Source organism: Entelurus aequoreus, linkage group LG09 (assembly GCF_033978785.1).
Source record: "Entelurus aequoreus isolate RoL-2023_Sb linkage group LG09, RoL_Eaeq_v1.1, whole genome shotgun sequence".
NCBI classification, from domain to species: domain Eukaryota; kingdom Metazoa; phylum Chordata; class Actinopteri; order Syngnathiformes; family Syngnathidae; genus Entelurus; species Entelurus aequoreus.
In genome coordinates this window covers 26,046,199-26,068,713 of record NC_084739.1, presented here as the reverse complement: position 1 = coordinate 26,068,713, position 22,515 = coordinate 26,046,199, and the positions used below count along the sequence as shown (strand labels likewise).

General features: G+C 41.0%; 2 protein-coding genes across 11 annotated transcripts in view; both read left to right on the top strand.

The window, feature by feature from the left end:
* Positions 1-3,106, top strand: part of tacc2 (transforming, acidic coiled-coil containing protein 2) — a 93,351-nt gene extending 90,245 nt beyond the window's left edge. For all 10 annotated transcript variants that reach the window (XM_062058442.1, XM_062058441.1, XM_062058445.1 and 7 more), the window contains one exon: positions 2,182-3,106. In XM_062058442.1, the coding sequence (XP_061914426.1) occupies positions 2,182-2,247 (66 nt within the window). In that variant the 3' untranslated portion in view covers positions 2,248-3,106. The remainder of the gene's footprint in view (positions 1-2,181) is intronic.
* A 1,085-nt stretch (positions 3,107-4,191) lies between these two features.
* On the top strand, positions 4,192-10,918 carry mplkip (M-phase specific PLK1 interacting protein). The gene is made up of 2 exons (XM_062058447.1): positions 4,192-4,587; positions 10,391-10,918. The coding sequence occupies exons 1-2, from the start codon at positions 4,267-4,269 to the stop codon at positions 10,499-10,501; spliced, it is 432 nt and encodes a 143-aa protein (XP_061914431.1). The 5' UTR covers positions 4,192-4,266; the 3' UTR covers positions 10,502-10,918.
* Positions 10,919-22,515: the final 11,597 nt, after the last annotated feature.

Below are 22,515 nucleotides of genomic sequence, written 5' to 3'. Positions count from 1 at the left end.
CCACCAGTCTTTCGTCACGCCAAGACACAGCCTCCAGCACGACCCCCACCACCTGTCTTTCGACCTACCAAGCCACAGCCACCAGCACGACCCCCACCACCAGTTTTTCGACCATGCCAAGATCCACCTGCTCCACGCCCAGCTCCACGCCAAGCGCCACCAGTACCTGCTCCACGCCAAGCGCCACCAGTACCTGCTCCACGCCAAGCGCCACCAGTACCTGCTCCACGCCAAGCGCCACCAGTACCTGCTCCACGCCAAGCGCCACCAGTACCTGCTCCACGCCAAGCGCCGCCAGTACCTGCTCCACGCCAAGCGCCGCCAGTACCTGCTCCACGCCAAGCGCCGCCAGTACCTGCTCCACGCCAAGCGCCGCCAGTGGCTGCCCCACGACGCCAAGCGCCGCCAGTGGCTGCCCCACGACGCCAAGCGCCGCCCGTGGCTGCCCCACGCCGCCAAGCGCCGCCCGTGGCTGCCCCACGACGCCAAGCGCCGCCAGTGGCTGCCCCACGACGCCAAGCGCCGCCCGTGGCTGCCCCACGCCGCCAAGCGCCGCCCGTGGCTGCCCCACGCCGCCAAGCGCCGCCCGTGGCTGCCCCACGCCGCCAAGCGCCGCCCGTGGCTGCCCCACGCCGCCAAGCGCCGCCCGTGGCTGCCCCACGCCGCCAAGCGCCGCCCGTGGCTGCCCCACGCCGCCAAGCGCCGCCCGTGGCTGCCCCACGCCGCCAAGCGCCGCCCGTGGCTGCCCCACGCCGCCAAGCGCCGCCCGTGGCTGACCCACGCCAAGACCAAAGCCAAGACCAAGAACCGCCAAGTGACCAAGACCAAGACCCGCCAAGTGACCAAGACCAAGACCCGCCAAGTGACCAAGACCAAGACCCGCCAAGTGACCCAAACCAAGACCAAGTCCAAGCACAGCCACACCAAGACCAAGTCCAAGACCAACTACGCCAAGACCAAGACCAACCACGCCGAGTCCAAGACCAAGACCAACCACGCCAAGTCCAAGACCAAGACCAACCACGCCAAGACCAAGTCCAAGACCAAGACCCAGACCCTCGCCAAGACCAAGACCAAGACCCATGCCAAGACCAAGACCCTCGTCAAGACCCGCCACGCCAAGCTTCGCCGCCTGACGCACCACGCCAAGCTTCGCCGCCTGACGCACCACGCCAAGCTTCGCCGCCTGCCACGACAACGCGCCCACCTCCTCGTCGGCCAAGGATGTGGCCTTTCCATGGGCGTCCGCCACGCCAGGTGCGCCGACCTCCTCGTCTGCCACGAATGTGGCCATTCCCAGGTCGCCCACCTCGTCAGGTTCAGCGGCGGTCTACCCGCCGCCGCCACCTGACTCTGCCCCGGTGGATTCGGGGACACCTGGTCTGGCGACCCACCGCCATGTCCCCCTCCCCCCCTCCCATGACTCTTGATCCTGTTTTTTGTTTTTGGACATCTGGGATCTGTCCGTAAGGGGGGGGTTCTGTCATGTCTGTGTTCATGTTTTTGTTTGGCCATGTGCTGTTTTGTTTTTTGGACACTTCCTTAGTTCCTGGTTTCACTTCCTGGTTTTGTTTGTCACCATAGCAACCATTAGTTTCACCTGTTCCACGTTTGGACTCACACACACCTGTCTCACGTTTTCACAGTCATGTCATGCACCTGTTCACAGTTAGTCACGCACCTGTTTTCACTTTTCATGTCCCTATATAGGCTTTTCTGTTTCTGTTGTTCGTCCTGGCGACATCACCCATTCATGCCATGTCCACAGTTCCTTGTCACGTTAGTTCTTGTTTCATCTCTTGTCACGTAAGTTTTTGTTTGTTTAATGTTCATAGTTCTCCGCCATTGTGCGCGCCTTTTGTTTTGTCTAGTCAAGTTTTTTACCTCCGCTGTGAGCGCCTTTTGTTTGTACTTTTTTTGAGTTAGAATTAAAAATGTATTTAAATTCACGTCTTGCACGCGCCAATTTTTCATTGCCTTCTGGGAGAACAAACCACGCCATAGACCCAGTCCTGACATTTAGATGTATTACTATTACTATTATTCTTTAGATGCTTTTTATGGTTATGTACAATATGTGTGTCTGCTTGTAAAAGTAGTGAAGCTCACGCTTCAGGTTGAGCATCTGAGGTCCTGTGTTGTGGTGGTTATCCATTATTTAAAGTTTTCCACTTTTTCCAGAACAAAGAGATTGAGGAGCTAACAAAGATCTGCGACGAGCTGATTGCCAAGATGGGAAAATGTTAGCAGCCATTATTCTGGTTCAAGACTTTGTTCATACAAACACAAAAAGGTGTTCATGTGCTTGGAAAATGAACAGGAATATTAATTTGTTACCACTTCTCCAAGAACTCTTAAAGCCACACTGGGCTTGAATTTTCTACTGACCTTGTGGAAACAGGATCTTCTAAATCATGCTGTATATTTTTGATGTGTCACTGTATTGTACAGTATCAGTGGTGTGGTTTAACGTTTTAGGAACTGCACCATGTCATTAAATGTGTATGTATGTGTGTGAGTGAGAGAGCGTGTGACGATGATAATTGTGCGTGGGTTTAATGTTGTTTATGATGTTGCCATGACAGCCACTGAGGGAGAAGACTGTTTACCTACTTCTTGTGATGCCTTCTCCTTGTAACTGTAAGAGAAAAAGAGCATCAGATACTTTTTGAGTGACGCAGCACTAAGAGAATAAAAAGAATATCAGTTTAGCTTATTGCATGCGAGAGAGAAAGACAACGTTGTGTGTTTTGTATACAATGTAGAAAACTCTACATTTGGAGAAGACTCATTCTCATAGTTATGTCTCCACTGTGTAAAACACAGATTACTATTAATTTGTCACAGTTATTATTATTGTCAACAGCTAGTGTGTTTCCCTCATCTAACTTTGTAGATACTTGTCATACTTTGTCATAGCTGTTTTGATCAGATCATGGGACTTTTATTTTTCTGTATTTTATTTTGCTATATACTAATTGTGACTGTATCCAGATGTGCACCAGTCCTGTTTGGGTTGTTGCATCACACTGACCAGTAACATGTCTGCACAGCTGCTGTACAGCATCTTCTTACAAAGTGCAATAAAAGATGGCAATATAAACTAGTGGGCTCACACTGTTTTTGTTTCTTGTGTTGCACAATCGAGTACAATGACTTGAATAAATACAAAGTGTTTTGATTTTATTTAGTGATTACCGTAAATAACTTAAAAAAAAAAAATTAATCCTTTCTCAATCGTTTGACCATATTAGCAGTCCGCTTTGAAACCATCTCTTATAACTCCCACACAATTTCGAAATGAACTAATATTTTAAGTTTTGGTTATGATTGTGGTTTATTTAACTTTGTTTGCACATGTTTACCCTCGTTCATTGTATCATGTTTGAAAAAAACTGTGAAGAACCTGAAGTGTATTTAATTCTACTACTTATCCATGACTTACTGTGTTTAATTTGTACTATTTAACAATTGAGAATGAATACCAATGTCTTATAAAAAAAATCAATAATTAAATAAAATGCTTGTGTATAAAGTAGATAGCAATAAATCATTCGTAGAAAAAAAAACATTATGGAAAAGAAAATATATACCAAAAGAACTACATAAATTAACGGTAATAGGAAAATAAATTGCATTTAATCCTACTACTAATCCATAACTTGCTGTTTGTTACCATTTTCCAAAGAGAGAAAACAAAATTGAGAATGAATACCAATGACTTATGATTTTTTTTTTTTTAAAGTGTTAATAAATAAAGAATACAATTAAATAAATATAAAACAAAAAGTTGCAGAAATTAAGAAATACAAAAAAATAACAAATAGAAAAATACATTACACTAAATCCTATTTACCCATAACTGGCTGTGTCATTACCAATTTCTAAAGGAAAAAAAACAAACGTAAGTAAATAGTAATAATAAATCATAAATGCAATAAATAATACAAAATAATTACAGAAATGACCATATAGATACAAAAAGAAATACAATTACATTAAGATTCGTAAATAGATTATGTATGATAAATCATACATATAGTTTTTCATGTAAAATGTAAACGTTAAAAATTAACTCTGGCCTAGGGTATCATTTGTAATGATTTAGCTAAATACAACATGTTACTACGGTTTAATAAAGTAGGGCGAATGGAGTGACCACTGAGTGGCGCTGTTACATTAATTCCAGAACCCTACGTCCGCTTCCGGTTTTCCCCTCACTACTGTTTTGACCGTCTCTATCCGGTAATCAAGTTGATAGCGAATATGGACCGACTGCCTGCCAGACAACCGTGGAATGACCGCTTCCCTTCCCCGCCCTCGTGTTGGACTCGTTCCCCTTACGGAGGCCCCGGGCATCGAGGGGGTTCTTCCCGCGGCTACCCAACCTACTCACCCACCTCTCCCATGTGTTCCCCGGTCGGGTTTAACCGTGGACACTGGGGGAGCCCTCAAACAGGGTCCGGCGGGAGAGGACGGAGCTTTGGGGGGTCTCCGGCGAGGTTCGGCAGCGGAGAGAGGGCGCATAGAAGAGGACACCGCTTTGAGAGGCCTCTGAACTTCAGTCCATCGTCTTCCAAGGACCAGGTCGGTTACATTACGAAAATGGCGCCTAACATTACTCAGCTGACACGTTTGACTATGGGTGAGGGCCGACATCCGGGCAACTGGGCTACATACGGGTTCTTCGAGCCATAGCAACCAGACTGGCGTTGAAAACAAACCGTTGCCATTACTCTTTAACCTGTCGACCTACGCTGGTTAAACCCGTCATTCTGCCTCCAAAATGCCGAAAAACTTTTTTGTTTTTTGTTGTGCTAACCACAACTGGAAACAGGGAAAACAAAGGTTGTATTTTGTTCGCCAAAACGTGATAAAAGCCCACAGAGACGAGACAAATGGCTCGCAGCTTTACACCGGGAAAACGAGGACGGTTCTCACTGGAGTCCCCCAAAGTCCCGGGTCGTGTGTTCGGATCACTTCGTTTCTGGTAAATATAAGGAACAAAAATCCACCTTCTTAACCACAACTTGGCTATACGTCCGTGCTAATGTTGTACTTGTTGAATTTGTACCTTATAACGTTCGACAGCTGAAGTTGTTGTACAAAAATAACATGCGGTATATACTATATAGTCTATAGCCTAGCTAGCTATTTTCGAAAACCGGACAACGAGAGGATACCAAAGGCAGCGTTAAGATGGACACCACCTGGAAAACGTAAGCCAGGGCGGCCAAAGAACACCTGGCGAAGAACAGTTGAAGGGGAGCTGAAAGAGATGAAGCTTACATGGGGCGAGGCACAGACACGAGCACAGCAGCGAGATGAATGGCGTCGAGTCGTCGAAGCCTTATTTCCCATCCGGGAAGAAGAGGATTAAGTTAAGTAAGTAATATACTATATAGTCTATAGCCTAGCTAGCTATTTTCGAAAACCGGTTTCGTTTAAATTTGCACTTAACAGTTGGGTTTTTAAAAACCAATAAACCCTATAATTGTCATGTTGCCATTCAATACATGTAGCCCTCAAATCTCTCAATATTTTATACACTAACACTTGATCTTGTTGCAGATAACTTCCGCGTCTCTTTCTTAGTAGCGCGCAGGCTAAGCTAACTAGCAAGCTAAGCTAAGCCTGAGAAGCTTTAAAGTTCACTGAGACGAGTCTGACGCAAATAATACATTTTCGTTTTTTCACACGATATGCGAATAAGTAAAAATGCGTAAATGAAGGATTTAACGCCGACTTCCAAGCCACAACGCTCGTTAAATGCTTTTTCTGTCAATGCTGTGTTCGCTGTGAGCTGGTTTGTTTTCAACGAATTCCCGGTTGCTAGGGGATTGGTAGGCGGAAGTGACGTAGGTCCGCCCTCACCCATTTGAGACAAGAGTGACTTTTCTGTTTCAGTCCAATCACCAAATAGTTTAAATACTAGTAATAAGCTTTTTTTTTTAAACATAATCTAATGATTTAAGTTACAGTGGTTCCTCAATTCACGAGCTTAATGTGTGCTATGCTTTATGCTTTACCAAGAATTGATTAACGTGGACCCCGACTTAAACAAGTTGAAAAACTTATTCGGGTGTTACCATTTAGTGGTTAATTGTATGGAATATGTACTGTACTGTGCAATCTACTAATACAAGTTTCAATCAATCAATTTATTATAGTTCGTAACAAACTACACACTCGTAGCCTATCTGAAATCAATCTTCCTCCCATTAAAATGAACTGAAATTCTGCTATTGGAGTCTACAGACATATTTTTTCAAATCGTGAATAAGTAAGTTTGATTGATTGATTGAAACTTTTATTAGTAGATTGCACAGTACAGTGAAGTGAATTATATTATATAGCGCTTTTCTCTAGTGACTCAAAGCGCCTTACATAGTGAAACCCAATATCTAAGTTACATTTAAACCAGTGTGGGTGGCACTGGGAGCAGGTGGGTAAAGTGTCTGGCCCAAGGACACAACGGCAGTGACTAGGATGGCGGAAGCGGGGATCGAACCTGGAACCCTCAAGTTGCTGGCACGGCCGCTCTACCAACCGAGCTATACAGCACAGTACATATTCTGTACGATTGACCACTAAATGGTAACACCCGAATAAGTTTTTCAACTTGTTTAAGTCGGGGTCCACATTAATCAATTCATGGTAAGTAAGTAAGTACATTTTATTTATAAAGCGCTTTTCACAGATATAATCACAAAGCGCTGTACGAAACATAGGTGAAGTAAAACAATTAACACAACAAGGGAAACATCATAAAAAGGATACACAATGGATTAAAAATGATAGTTTAAAGGTACATTAACTAAAACTTTACTAAAAAGAGAAGTTTTCAAAAGTTTCAACACAGTCAAGATCACAGAGGGACTGGTGCAAGTTGTTCCAGAGTCTGGGAGCTATAGCCTGGAATGCCAGGTCTCCACGGGTTTTAAAACGAGTTTTTGGGGTCTTTAGAAGACCCTGGCCTGAAGACCGGAGGCTGCGCCCTGTAGAGTAGGGGCATAGCAAGTCAGTGATGTACTGAGGGGCCCCACCATGCAACGCACGGAATGTCAGGACTAAAATCTTAAACTCAATGAAATAACTCCTGCTATTGGAGTCCACAGACATATTTTTCAAATCTTGGAAAACCGCAAACTTTCCTGGTTTAGCCACATTACAAGATCAACAGCAAGTATTGCGCTAATTATTCTTCAAGTGTTTGTGGAAGGAAAGTGAAAACGAGTATGGCCCAGAATAACTTGGAGGGATAACATCCAAAGATGGACAAACATACTACTCTACCAGCTTGTGGATACCGCCAAAGGCGTGGCACGGTTAGTATAGTGGTACGGGTTCCTGGTTCGACCCCCAGCTTCTACCACCCTGGTCACGTCCGTCACCCTTGCTCCTGATGGCTGAAGTCTTGCATGGCAGCTCCTGCCATCAGTGCATGAATGTGTGTGCGAAAATAGTGTCAAAGTGCCTTAAAGGTAGAAAAGCGCTATACAAGTATAACCCATTTAGCAAAGACCGACTACGCCCCTACGATCTTATAGAACTAGCACATTCTTTGTTTGTGTTTAAGAATGTTTTGAAATGTTAATGATTTTTAAGTGCTTTAAAAAAAAATGCAGAGACAGCATTATCTTTATTCATGTTTAGTTTATGTAATTTCTTAGAAAGATATACACTTTTATTTGTCATTACTGTAAAAATCTAAACGCTAGCAAATGAGGAAAAAGGAAAAGGAGGGATAGTAAAACACAATGTCACTTGCGGAAGGCAGCCAGTGGGACAACAAATTGTAAAAACCAAACTGAGAAAAACCCCACAAATTGTGGTCTTCAGGAGAAGACCGAAAGACTAAGCACTAAATATAAACAAAACTAACTAAACAGCCAAGCAGGAGAATACTTAGCGGTATAGTAGCAAATAGGAGCTTGGAGCTGGAGTACAACTGGCAAAGACACAATGTGGTAGAAACACCATAGAAAGATCCCACAAACGTGTCTGATCAGACAAAATAGGGTGAAGATGAATGCAAACAGTTGTGTTCAGTCACTCCTGCTTTCATCGGGCGGAAGGCGGGGTACACCTTGGACAAGTTGCCACCTCATCGCAGGGCCAACGCAGATAGACAGACAACATTCACACTCACATTCACACACTAGGGCCAATTTAGTGTTGCCAATCAACTTATCCCCAGGTGCATGTCTTTGGAGGTGGGAGGAAGCCGGAGTACCCAGAGGGAACCCACGCAGTCACGGGGAGAACATGCAAACTCCACACAGAAAGATCCCGAGCACAGGATCGAACCTAGGACTACTCAGGACCTTCGTATTGTGAGGCACATGCACTAACCCATGTTCCACCGTGCTCCATGGCAACTTAAAATAGAAAATACAACAGGGGACGGACTTCACCAGCAGGAGGCACACACAAAAAACAGACATGTAACAGTTTACCATTATACTTTAATTGGAAGGTAAATAACTTTAGTTATCTACCCCAAAGGAATATTGAACAGTGCTTTTTTTCCACTGTTTGAAAAATAATGTCTGCCGTTTTGTTTGTGGCGATCACTGCATTCACGCTCATTCGTCCGTGTTGATGGGCTTGTACTGCCCATCCGATTTGAAGCAAAAAATATTCCCACAACGGGACATTTTGCTTTATAATCATATTTCTTTCCTCCTAATTTTTGTTACTTTGCGAAACTTCTCAATAGCGAGTCGCGAGGCTCTCTGTACGTGCTTCCTGTGTATTGCTCTCTGTCCACCGAGACAGTTACTTCTATTGTTAAACTAACGCGCTCAGGTGCTGGGAGTGATGCACAGAGCCTCTTCTCTCTGAAGCGAGAGACGAAGAAATGTGAGGCTCAACAATTCTCGAACATGTCTGTCACTCAAATGTAGGGTTGGGTATCGTTTGAATTCGAACGATTCCGATTCTTTGTTTCGATTCCGATTCCTGACGATTCTCGGTTCCGATTCTTCTTGTACCATGCCGGGATCAATGTGTTTGACAGGTAGTCCCTGGAAGGTGGTATGTATTTTGGGTTGAGAGTTTTCACCATATCCCTGCAAACATAAACAAACATGTAATGTTGCTGTTACTGTTTAGCCCAGTATCAATTAGCTTAGCTCTAACGTTATTGCTTAACTAACCTAAATGTTGGAGATTCCACCTCTGAAAAGGGATGCAGTCTTTTGACTGTGTGCAGTGACCTTTCTGTGGCACTCTTCCGTCTGTGGCACCGACATCTTCCCCATTGCCGCTACGGTGAACGGAGTATGCTAAGCACATCGCGGAGCCTGGCTAGCAGGTTGTAAATTGTCTATGAAGAAATATGCGGGCTAATTTGTTAGCTGCCTCAACGTTGGCGCAAAACACATTATTTATTGCATATATATTGTTTTACTTACGGATTTGGACTGCAGTGCAGTCACCGAGGTGCCAGGCTGGGCGTCGGAGGAAGAGGCAGAGGACGACGGTCGGCGCAGCGCGTCGAAGACGGGACACGCATTTATTTGTACTCCATGAACTCGGAGGTGCTTCATCATGTTCGACGTGCACCCTCCTAAGCACAAAACAGTCCTGTCGCACGTGTTACATTTTGTCGATATTTCATTTTTTTTAGTAAAATAAAGCCACACTTTCAACCGCCGACGCCCGCTATCCATGCTTGACCGACTCGCTCGGCTACATAGGCTCGGCTATGCTAACACTTCCGGCGGTGGGCGTTTCTTCGTTGGTGTTCAGCGGCTTTTTCTTCAGGTCGGCGGACTTATTCTTTTTTTCCGGTCGGCGGACTGCGTATTGAAACTAGGAATCGAAATTTAAACTTTTGAACGATTCCGGGAGAATCGGAAAGTTAGTCCCGGTTCCAATCGATACTCGATACCCAACCCTACTCAAATGCCAGTGATGGCGGACAAAAAAAAACCTCAGCCTCTTGCGATTAGGTTATTGCAACAATTAAAACCTCGATTTCGTCTTGATGTCCATTAATTGTGCAGCCCTAGTACAGTATTTACCTAAAACAACAACATACACATACAATGAGCCAAGATGCTGGTTGTCTTCCAAATTCAAAACCATTCTTCCCAAAGGAAATAGTGCGAGGTATCGGCCATTATTTGCTCAAGGCCCAAACTGTAGTCATGATTAAATATTTATTAACTGCACATGCAGTGTTTTACTTAAAATTTAAACATTCTTTACTGTAATATGACTATAGGGATAAGTTAAGCCATTAAAAAATAAAACTAAAGCTAGTCACTCTTTGAATATACCTGATACATAATATAAAGGGAGCCTAGTGGTGTTTTATAGGTATTACTGGAATTAATCTGTAAGTAAAATATAGACAATTTATTGTATTTCTCTTTATCAGGATCAGTCTTTTGACTCGATAGAGAAGTACTTCAGTCCGTCCATGTTGGAGGATCCCTGGGCAGTGCTGCAACCAACAGAGCCACAGACATCGACCAGCAACAATCAGTAAACAGTAAAAATAACAGGAAATAGCTGTTGGGTTTCTGATTAACTCAGGAGGCAATTTCTTTGATTGGAGGGTTTTATGTTATTCATAGATTAATGTACACGTTTATGCACTGTATTTCAGGATTGTTTGAGGGAGCAAAGTCTTATTTGTGGGAATTCAATGCCTACAGGAAGTACTTAGTCTGTTCATGATCAATCCAGGAATCAGTTAATGAGATGTTTGTACAACTTTGTACAGAAATACCCATGTTTATGTATAGATTTATACATTGTTTAAATGTCTTACTTGACAGGAAGTAAGTAGCTGATCTAATCCTGACCAATACAAGAATTTCCTGCTATTGGATGCTTGTATTATGTTTTGTATTATGAATATGATACAAATGTTTTTTTTATATACATTCTTACTTTGTGTTTTGTGTTTTAAAAAATGACATATTTGTGGATATTAAAACATAACAAAAAGTAGTTTTTCTTTTTTCTGATCAATGCAAGAATCAATGAATTTGACAGGATGGTTGTTAGGAGTGTAAAAAATGACCAATATGAATTGGAATTTGGTTTTAATATGAAAGATCGATCCAAGCGTGAATGAACTGTCCGATGCCCCGATTACACAATTTTGAATTGGTTTACTCGAGAGGTCTTCAACAGGGTGTCTGCAACCTTTAGGGCAGTGGTTCTCAAATGAGGTTAAGCGTACTCCTGGGGGTACTTGAAGGTATGCCAAGGGGTACGTTAGATTTTTTTTAAATATTCTAAAAATAGCAACAATTCAAAAATCCTTTATAAATATATTTATTGAATAATACTTCAACAAAATATGAATGTAAGTTCATAAGCTGAACATCAAATCAAGTAGGCTATTCCATTCATTACCATAAACCCAGAGTTTCCCCCATGCCATGATGGTTTGACCCTCACTAAAATGTCTGTCAAAAAGAACTGTGAAAAGAAATGCAACAATGCAATATTCAATGTTGACAGCTAGATTTTTTGTGGACATGTTCCATAAATATTGATGTTAAAGATTTATTTTTTTGTGAAGAAATGTTTAGAATTAAGTTCATGAATCCAGATGGATCTCTATTACAATCCCCAAAGAGGGCCCTTTAAGTTGATGATTACTTCTATGTGTAGAAATCTTTATTTATAATTGAATCATTTGTTTATTTTTCATCAAGTTTTTAGTTATTTTTATATCTTTTTTTTCCAAATAGTTCAAGAAAGACCACTACAAATGAGCAATATTTTGCACTGTTATACAATTTAATAAATCAGAAACTGATGACATAGTGCTGTATTTGACTTCTTTATCTCTTTTTTTCAACCAAAAATGCTTTGCTCTGATTAGGGGGTACTTGAATTAAAAACATTTTCACAGGGGGTACATCACTGAAAAAAGGTTGAGAACCACTGCTTTAGGGCGTCAGTGAAGGTATTCTCGGGGTGTTGTGAAATGTTTGTTTGTATTTGAATATCTTACTATTGCACAATAGCAAGGTACCTTTAGGATCCCCTGCTTCATGTCTCCATCAGAGGTCCTTGGCCTGTAAAACATTGAAGAGCAAAAGTTTAATCTATTTGCTACACCAGGGGTCCCCAAAACTTTTGACTCGGGAGCCACAATGGTATGTATATGTTTTTTTTGTTTGTTTTGTCATTTCCTCGGGCCTTTTTTTCAACTTTGTATCCCATCCTGATCCAGTCTGGCTGCGCCAAACACTAATTATATCTAAACATGTAAATAGGGCAACAAGAGAAGTATCCTGCACTTCTCTTTTGTAAAGTAAATCTGTATGGCATGAATGGGCATCCACATCAACAATATGATTTGCCTGAGGACAGGTTAATATATATATATATATATATATATATATATATATATATATATATATATATATATATATATATATACACTACCGTTCAAAAGTTTGGGGTCACCCAAACAATTTTGTGGAATAGCCTTCATTTCTAAGAACAAGAATAGACTGTCGAGTTTCAGATGAAAGTTCTCTTTTTCTGGCCATTTTGAGCGTTTAATTGACCCCACAAATGTGATGCTCCAGAAACTCAATCTGCTCAAAGGAAGGTCAGTTTTGTAGCTTCTGTAACGAGCTAAACTGTTTTCAGATGTGTGAACATGATTGCACAAGGCTTTTCTAATCATCAATTAGCCTTCTGAGCCAATGAGCAAACACATTGTACCATTAGAACACTGGAGTGATAGTTTCTGGAAATGGGCCTCTATACACCTATGTAGATATTGCACCAAAAACCAGACATTTGCAGCTAGAATAGTCATTTACCACATTAGCAATGTATAGAGTGTATTTCTTTAAAGTTAAGACTAGTTTAAAGTTATCTTCATTGAAAAGTACAGTGCTTTTCCTTCAAAAATAAGGACATTTCAACGTGACCCCAAACTTTTGAACGGTAGTGTGTGTGTATATATATATATATATATATATATATATATATATATATATATATATATATATATATATATATATACACACACAGTATATAAGAGGTGGGAATCTTTAGGCACCTTACCTCACGATTACGAATCAGGAGCTACGATTTGATTAAACATTTATTATTGATGCATTTTTAATTCACGTATATTGAGCAGTTTTAGATTTATTTTCGTTCCACTAAATAATCACTTGCCACTTAAAAACCCCCAATTCATTTGGAATAAGAAACACTTAAATCCATTCCCACATTTATTAAGTTAATGGAAATGTGTGCAAAACTGGACCATAAGTGCCCGATAGTAAAGTAGCTGGTCGGATCTCTCGGTGAGGTTTATATAAATAAATAATATTTATTTATCTATTTTCTTTTAACTTGGGATGTCCCGCGGGCCAGATTGAGGATGCTGGCGGGCCAGATTGAGGATGCTGGCGGGCCAGATCTGGCCGAGGGACGTAGTTTGGGGACACTGCTAGAAGCTCTGTCCGCTCAATGCCTGCAGCGCTTTCCGCCGCCTTCTATCTGTGTGAGTGTGTGTGCGTGTGTGTATTAGGGATGTAACAATATGAAACATTTCATTTCACGGTTATTGTGACCAACATCACATTTATCTTTATTTATCACTGTATTGTTGAACAGGTTCTAAAAGTATTTATACCCACACTGAAATATTTTAACCAGGTGTTATTAAAACAAATTACATTACGTTTTCCTGAATACAGTTTTCACATGCGCAGTAACATAAAATAGTCAATTGCATGAGAAGGATCTGTTAAAATGATCGTGGCTGATGCAACATTTGGATGTACAGTGGTACCTCAACCTACGAGCACATTGCATTCCACGACTAACCTTGTGACTCAGAATACTGGTATCTTAAAACAGCCCATTGAAATGAATTGGAATTTATTATTTGCTTGACCCTCCTGAACAGCACAATTTTAACAGGTAAAATGCCTTTTCATTATAAAAACTGACTTTTAGATCAGAAATATTGTTTGAAAAACAATACAATAGTAATACAAAACAACAACAGCACAGGAGTTGTATGAAGTAATGTAATACAGTAATAATAATAAGTGTTTTCCTTTTCCAGGAGACTGAAGAGGACTTCGAAATTCTTTGGTCCATTGTTAGAAGGGCTTTCCAAAATGCTCCATAAGTGTAACCCTGGTCATTTGTAAAGTATATTCTTTTGAAGATAAACCGTGCCACCTTTATAGAACTGACCAATTTGTAATGTGAAATAAAAGTCTTCCTATACAAAGAACTGTATTTGCATCAAATCCCACTGTACAGAATTGTTACAATTTAAAATGTATTGTTTTTAAACATTATGGTTCTCCGTATATCTACGCATAGAGTCGTCTCATATTGGAGAGATGCACACCTTATGATAACTTTTTAGGTGCAACCTAATTAACTTTTATGTATGTAATTTCTGGTCTAATTAATACAAGTGTGAATTATATTTTAAAAATTTAAATTTGTTTTATTAATTTATTCATCAATTTTACATAATCTAGTACCACCTCAGAAAAAACTTGGCTCTAAAAGTACCACCACAATGACCAACATTAAAATACAGTAGCCTAGTAGGCCCAAGTATTCATTAAAAACAAGGAATAGGTTGCATTTAATATTTTTGGCCACTGTAGCATTTAAACAGCAACACTGTTTGAATTTAGGAACATAAAACACTGTGTACTTTAATCAGGTGAAACTTTGGTGTACCACTAGATGGCATACCACAGTACTAGACCTAGATCTAGACCAATTATCCATCCATCCATCCATTTTCTACCACTTATCCCTTTCGGGATTTCAGGGCCAACACAGATAGACAGACAACATTCACACTCACATTCACACACTGGGGACCATTTAGTGTTGCCAATCAGCCTATCCCCAGGTGCGTGTCTTTGGAGGTGGGAGGAAGCTGGAGTATTTGCTAAGTATCGAAGAATGTTTAGACTGACTGTAATAATGATAAATGTTTAGTAGCATCATCTACATGCTGTGATGTAAAGAAAACACACACGCACATAATGAATACTTGGAGCAGGGGTGTCCAAAATACGTCCTGTGGGCCAAAGACGGCCCACCAACATTTTCAATCTGGCCCGTTTGATGTTATGTGTTTAGTTAGTAATATTGCCCGCAGTCAGATTGCATTCCTTGTGCAACATTTACTTATACAACCTTCAATAGTCAGGGTGCAAAAAAAAAAAATCAAACGAAAAAAAATGTCAACAAACATGGTCATGCACAACACAACCTGCTCACTGAACTTTGTGGATATTATGAAAACATCCATGCACCATAACAAATTCAGTAATTACACACATTTAAATCCATTACAAAGCATGATGGGAACAATGCAAAACACTCTCCACACATATCCATGTTTGGCGCATTTTAGCTGCTTTATATTTCTGATTAATTACAAATAGTTAAGGAGGTCGTCACGGAAGTAAACAAGGTAGAAGTCAAACTTTCACATACCCTTAATATCCAATTATAGTAATTATTAATTATATATCAATTAAAAATAATATAATTTGTACACATATTTGGGCCATTCAACCGAATTGATTCAAAGTGAGGTTAGAAATATTTTTAAATTTTGTAAGTTGTATTCTCAAAACTTTGTCCCTACATATATTGTACAATATCTAAAGTACACATTTCTATAGAAAAAGCCGTCAACTTGTATTTTCAGAATATTTGTGAATGTTTGTCCTCTCCCAACATTTGTCAAGACCAAATCATAGCATTCAAATATGAATATAAAATATCATGTTACTCTGTTAATATCATGCTTACTTCCCTAAATGTAAATATGTTTAAAAAAAAAAAATGATTGTAGTTTTTCATGATAGAATCCATAAAAATGAATTTTTTTAAACAAATTTTCTTACTTCAATAGATGAAATTATTTCAAATCGACAGGTTATCTTTCTTTTTAAAATGCATAACACTGATCAGATTGACTCAGAAATAATGATTTATGAAATTGAACATACATTTAACCAATCAGTATCATAATATTTTAGTTGAAAACTAAATATACTTTCTTCTCTTTGTAAACCCAGAGTATTTCGGTAGTGACCACTGTTTTGTGTGCAAGGTATAAGGTAAGGTAAGGTCATAGACCCTCAACCTTTTTGCTTAATATTAACTTATAACATGCTTGATTTTGTAAAAATTGCAACACTTATGTTTTGTGGTCAATAATATAATTTAATTTGAAAGAAAACCGTTTATATTAGTTTATCCATCCATCCATTTTCTACCGCTTGTCCCTTTCGGAGTTGCAGGGGGTGCTGGAGCCTATCTCAGTTGCATACGTATCAGTTGAAAATAAGCACGGTGGAGCAGTGGGTAGCTCTCGTGCCTCACAGAGAAAAGGTCATAAGTTTCATTGTGGAGTTTGCTAGTTTTTCCCACGACTGTGTGGTTTCTCTCCGGGTATTCCGGCTTCCTCCCACCTCCAAAGACATAAAATTGGGGTTAAGCGTATTGCAACACTAAATTGGCCCTAGTGTGTGAATGTGAGTGTGAATGTTGTCTGTCTGTATTGGCCTTGTGATGAGGTGGTGAATGTCCTCTGTGTACCCTGCCTTCCGCCCGAGTGCAGTTGGAATAGGCTCCAGCCACCCCGCGACCCCAAGAGGGACGAGCGGTAGAAGGTGGATGTCTTCAGTATTCAGAGAAGAAGAAAACACTTCATATTACTGTCAAGCTTCTGAAAACTAATGTGCAATACTTTGGCTCCGTTTACACTGGACACCAAATCAGACTGGATACATTTTGCCAGTCGTGTCACGGACTCGTATGGCTGCGGTATTTGTGACCCCAAGATGCAGGACGACGACGTGCAGGTAAGAGTCTTTTAATTCTCACAAGTCGCAAGGAGGTGCAGCAGGCAAGTGCACAAAAACATAAGCAGCACAGCAAACTGAGTTAGTAATATAAGATAAAGAAATAATCCTCGAGCACTGACTGGAGGGGGAGTCAGGCAAAATTAGCAGTCTGATTGGCAACTGCAACCAGGGACAGGTGAGGGAACGAGCGCTCAGGGCATAGGCGCCGATCCCATGGGTGCTTCAGGGCCCGAGCCCCCACGGACAATGCCGAGCACTCACGTGGGATTGATGGCAAATTCTTTCTCACCACCAAGCAAAAACCGCGCATGCTCAGAAAAGTAGCATCAGATTTACCACCCGTCTGAGCACCCACTGGCAGAAATGTAGATCGGCGCCTATGGCTCAGGGAGATATGCAGGAAGTGGAACTAAAATAAGAGCGCTGACCAAGAAATAAACACAAAACTAAGGAAACAAACAAGTGACACGAAGTGAGACAGATCGTCACACAAAGTTCTTCAAATCTAATATATCAAATCAAATGTCTTCGAATATATATACAGTATCAATATGATACATCACATATTTTACATATTTTCTTTACAACATGTCCAAAAAGGAGTAGGAAGCAGCAAGGCGTATCTAATCCTGCCCCTTTTTCACTTCATAGCAATTACTAACAGAATCAGAAATACTTGAATGATCCCTGAGGGGAAATTAACATTTTCAGCACAATCCCATTCAAGAGCGGGCAAATATTACAGGGAGACAGAACAGGATCGCTGACGGGTCTGCCAACTTCCGGCGGCCCTCAGAAAAATGGTGAGAAACAGGTAAACGCTGGGGAAGGGGTGAGAAAAAAAAAATTCAGTCTATGCTTTGGCCCCTGGAGAGGGGGTCCAGACTGAGGCCAAGGAAGAAAAAAAACCTCTTACCCATAGCACACAAAAACATGTGTGTAAGGGGGAAACATCAAATAACACAAAGGACATTAAAGACATTAAAAGAGCAGAGCTGATACAACCAGCCACTTCTACACACAGCCACAAAAGTAAAACAACAAAAACAAAAAAATAACATACACTGTGGTGGCATCTGCGGTGTTCCACGCAATCATCTTCTGGGATGGGGGGGGGGGGGGGGGGGGGCATGGGCCGAGACAGGAGCAGACCCAACAAAGCAACCAAGAGAGCCGACTCCACCCTCGGCCGCCCACCAACTCTCGGCCAGTGTCCAGTCCGCATGGATGAGCGAGGATACGTCCAAGAAGACCGAGGTGTCCGATACCTGCTCATTCAGCCAAGACACTGTGAAGCTTGTCCGTCAGCTCCGCAGCCTTGTCTCTTCCTCCACATCTCCTCCAGTCTCTCCAAACGGACTATGGTGTGGCAGAGACCCAGCAGCTGGTCTCCACGGCCAAAAGGCTCCCGGGAGGCAGATCCAGAAGTTCACAAAAAAGCACCGCAGAAGTCACAAAAGTGCCACCCCTTGTCACACAGTCCCAAAGGGTTCCGAACCAAGAGGCAAAAAAAAACGTGTGGCCTCCATGTGACATGGAGGCCACATTGTGACCACATTGGGGCCTGTGCGCGTTTTTACTGGAGTCTGAGAAAGATCACATGTTACTTAATACGTACAGTCAGCTGGAAAAAAAATCTGATTTAGACAAAAATCTGATTTTGTTCACTTTGGCCTGCAGTCTAAACGTAGTCTTTGACCTCCAGTTAGCCTTCCTTTGCTCGCTGGCCGATAAATCAATATTGACTTCAAACGTTCCTTCTTCTTTTCTTATTCCCTCTTCAAATATTCTTGGTGTTAATTGGGTGAGCCTTCATTCATTTATTTAGTTCTATCTATTTATGATTTATTTACTGTATATTCATTTCATTTTTTCTATTAATCTTCATATGTCTTACTTGTATTTTATTCTTTATCTCTACTCATGGTTCTTACTATTTTACAAGTTTTATTATTTTTTATTTTTCAACGTTCCTCAGATGAGCCATCTGCCTCAGGGGTTATCGGCCATACTTGTGGGGGCGCTTTGTGTCAGCGTCGTGGTGGCCATGATCTGATGACCTCCTGGTGCAGATGGTTCCTGTGATAGTGTTTACTCACATGTCTCCTCTGTACTCAGCCATGCAATCATTTGTCCATCTAGTTGCATATGTGTGTATGTTGTGTGTGTGTGTGTTTGGTATCTGTGTCCGTGTGTACGTATGTGATAATGGGGGATATGGGTCACCGGGGTATTGTTTTTAACTTTGTAAAGCACTTTGCGTTGCATTTCTTTTATGTATGAAAAGCGCTTTATAAATACATTTTGACTGATTGATTGATTCTTTCACCGTATTCTCGCAACTTTTCTTATTCACTTTTTATATTTAGTTTTGGCATGTTGGTGTCTTGATTCTTTCTCTCTGAACTCCACAATTACAGATAGAAACCAGCAGTACATTAAAAAACATGCTTATTTGCTTTAAAGGCCTACTGAAATGATTTTTTAAAATTTAAACGGGAATAGCAGATCCATTCTATGTGTCATACTTGATCATTTCGCGATATTGCCATATTTTTGCTGAAAGGATTTAGTAGAGAAAATCGACGATAAAGTTCGCAACTTTTGCTCGCTGATAAAAAAAGCCTTGCCTGTACCGGAAGTAGCGTGACGTCACAAGCGGTAGTGCTGCTCACAATTCCCGTTGTTTACAATGGAGTGAGAGAGATTCGGGCTGAGAAAGTGATGATTACACCATTAATTTGAGCGAGGATGAAAGATTCATAGATGAGGAACGTTACAGTGAATGACTTGAAAGGCAGTGATGGACGTATCTTTTTCGCTCTGACCGTAACTTAGGTACAAGCTGGCTCATTGGATTCCACACTCTCTCCTTTTTCTATTGTGGATCACAGATTTGTATTTTAAACCATTTTAGATACTATATCCTCTTGAAAATGAGAGTCGAGAACGCGAAATGGACATTCACAGTGACTGAACATGTAAATACACGATTAATAATTCAGCTTTGCGAAGCTAAAAAAATAGAAGCTAACCTAGCTACGTAGCCAACTTGACTCAGTCTCAAATGCAGATAGAAACTAAATTAAAAAAAAAACCTGACTGGATGGATAGACAGAAGACCAATAATACTATTAAACCATGAACATGTAAATACACGATTAATAATATTCCGCTTGGCGAAGCTAAAAAAACAGAAGCTAACGTAGCTGCGTAGTCAACGCGATATCATCAGTCTCAAATGCAGATAGAAACTAAATAAAAAAAACCCTGACTGGATGGATAGACAGAAGATCAATAATACTATTAAACCATGAACATGTAAATACACGATTAATAATATTCCGCTTGGCGAAGCTAAAAAAACAGAAGCTAACCTAGCTGCGTAGCTAACGCGATAGCGCCAGTCTCAAATGCAGATAGAAACTAAATTTAAAAAAAACCTGACTGGATGGATAGACAGAAGACCAATAATACTATTAAACCATGAACATGTAAATACACGATTAATAATATTCCGCTTGGCGAAGCTAAAAAAACAGAAGCTAACCTAGCTGCGTAGCCAACGCGATAGCATCAGTCTCAAATGCAGATAGAAACTAAATAAAAAAAACCCTGACTGGATGGATAGACAGAAGATCAATAATACTATTAAACCATGAACATGTAAATACACGATTAATAATATTCCGCTTGGCGAAGCTAAAAAAAACAGAAGCTAACCTAGCTGCGTAGCTAACTTAGATGCGGCGGCGGGCGTTGTACGCTTTTGACGACACCCCGGCCGCCATCAGAGTCGGCAAGAAACATATATTTCCCCAAAGTTACGTACGTCACATGCACATATCGACACGCACGTACGGGCAATCGATCAAATGTTTGGAAGCCAAAGCTGTACTCACCGTAGTGCGTCTGTTATCCTGCTCAAAACACAACACAACCTCCTGGTGTTGGTGTTGCTGTAGTCCGCTGCTCCACCGGCTCCAACTTTCTTATTTGCAGTCTCCATTGTCCATTAAACAAATTGCTCAATCGCTTTATTAACAAGCGGTAACTGGTTGTAGTTCAAAAAGTAACGCACACACATACACGAGCTGCTGTTAGCCAAAAGTCACGATCACACACACTCAAGTTCTCCGCCAACTCACTCGCGCATGCGCGTTCCCCAAACCCTTAAAGACAGTACACTAATGCAAATATCAAGGATATTAACAGTATTGTACTTAGCCGCTAAGACACCGATCGATCCCACCTACAACGTTCTTCTTTGCAGTCTCCATTGTTCATTAAACAAATTGCAAAAGATTCAGAATACTGTGGAATTTTGTCAAAGAAAACAAGAGGCTTTTCTATCGGGTCCGATGGGGTCCAACCACTTCCGTTGCTTTTGTGACGTCACGCGCATAAATCATATCCAAAGGAGTTTTTCAACCGGAAGTGTGGCGGGAATTTTAAAATTGCACTTTATAAGTTAACCCGGCTGTATTGGCATGTGTTGCAATGTTAAGATTTCATCATTGATATACAAACTATCAGACTGCGTGGTTGGTAGTAGTGGCTTTCAGTAGGCCTTTAAATAGATGATTGAAACAATGATTCTTGAAAATAATCACTTATTTTAAGACTTTGTGAATACATTATTTCAAAATGGTAGGATTAAACTACTCTCAATTTCATTTTGTCACTACCAAAATGATAATGTCACCACTGTTTCGGTCATGACATCCATCCATCCATTTTCATCGCAGGGCCAACACAGATAGACCGACAACATTCACACACTAGGGCGGGGGTCTGCAACCTGCGGCTCTCTTTAGTGCCGCCCTATTGGCTCCCTGGAGCTTTTCAAAAATGTATGAAAATAGAAAAAGATGGGGAAAAATATATTTTTGTTTTAATAGGGTTTCTGTAGGAGGACAAACATGACACAAACCTCCCTAATTGTTAGAAATCCCACTATATATCCTTTATTTATCCACTATTTATAGTAAACATGCTTTTCTGATGAGAGTATTTGGCGAGTGCCCTACTAATTTTGGCAGTCCTTGAACTCACCGGAGTTTGTTTACATGTACAACTTTCTCTAACGATGCCAGAGAAAGATATGTTTTATGCAACTCCTCCTTTGTCTCATTTTGTCCACCAAACCTTTTATGCTGTGTGTGAATGCACAAAGGTGATCTTTGTTGATGTTATTGACTTGTGTGGAATGCTTATGCGGCATATTTGGTCAGTGCATGACTGCAAGCTAATGGATGCTAACATGCTATTTAGGCTAGCTTTATGTACCTATTGCATCATTATGCCTCACTCGTAGGTTTATTTGAGCTAATTTAATGTCCTATGTCCTCTGTGTATTTAATTTATATCTGCATTTCTCATGACATATTATCTGTATGTAATACTGCCTGTATCTCTGGTAGTTGTTTGTGTGCCATGTTGTTCCAGACCACAGCAAACATTACCCAGCTTGCATAGATTGTTATAAATCCATTCAAAGAAGACAGCCCGCCATTTTCTTTAATTTGGACACGCGCATGTATACTTTTGGCCATTCTAAGCCAGTAACATCCAGGAGTTATCTCACCCTCTGAGAAACCTCTGTTTTACTAATGTTTTCCAATGTTGTAAAAATGTGTAGAATAAATAT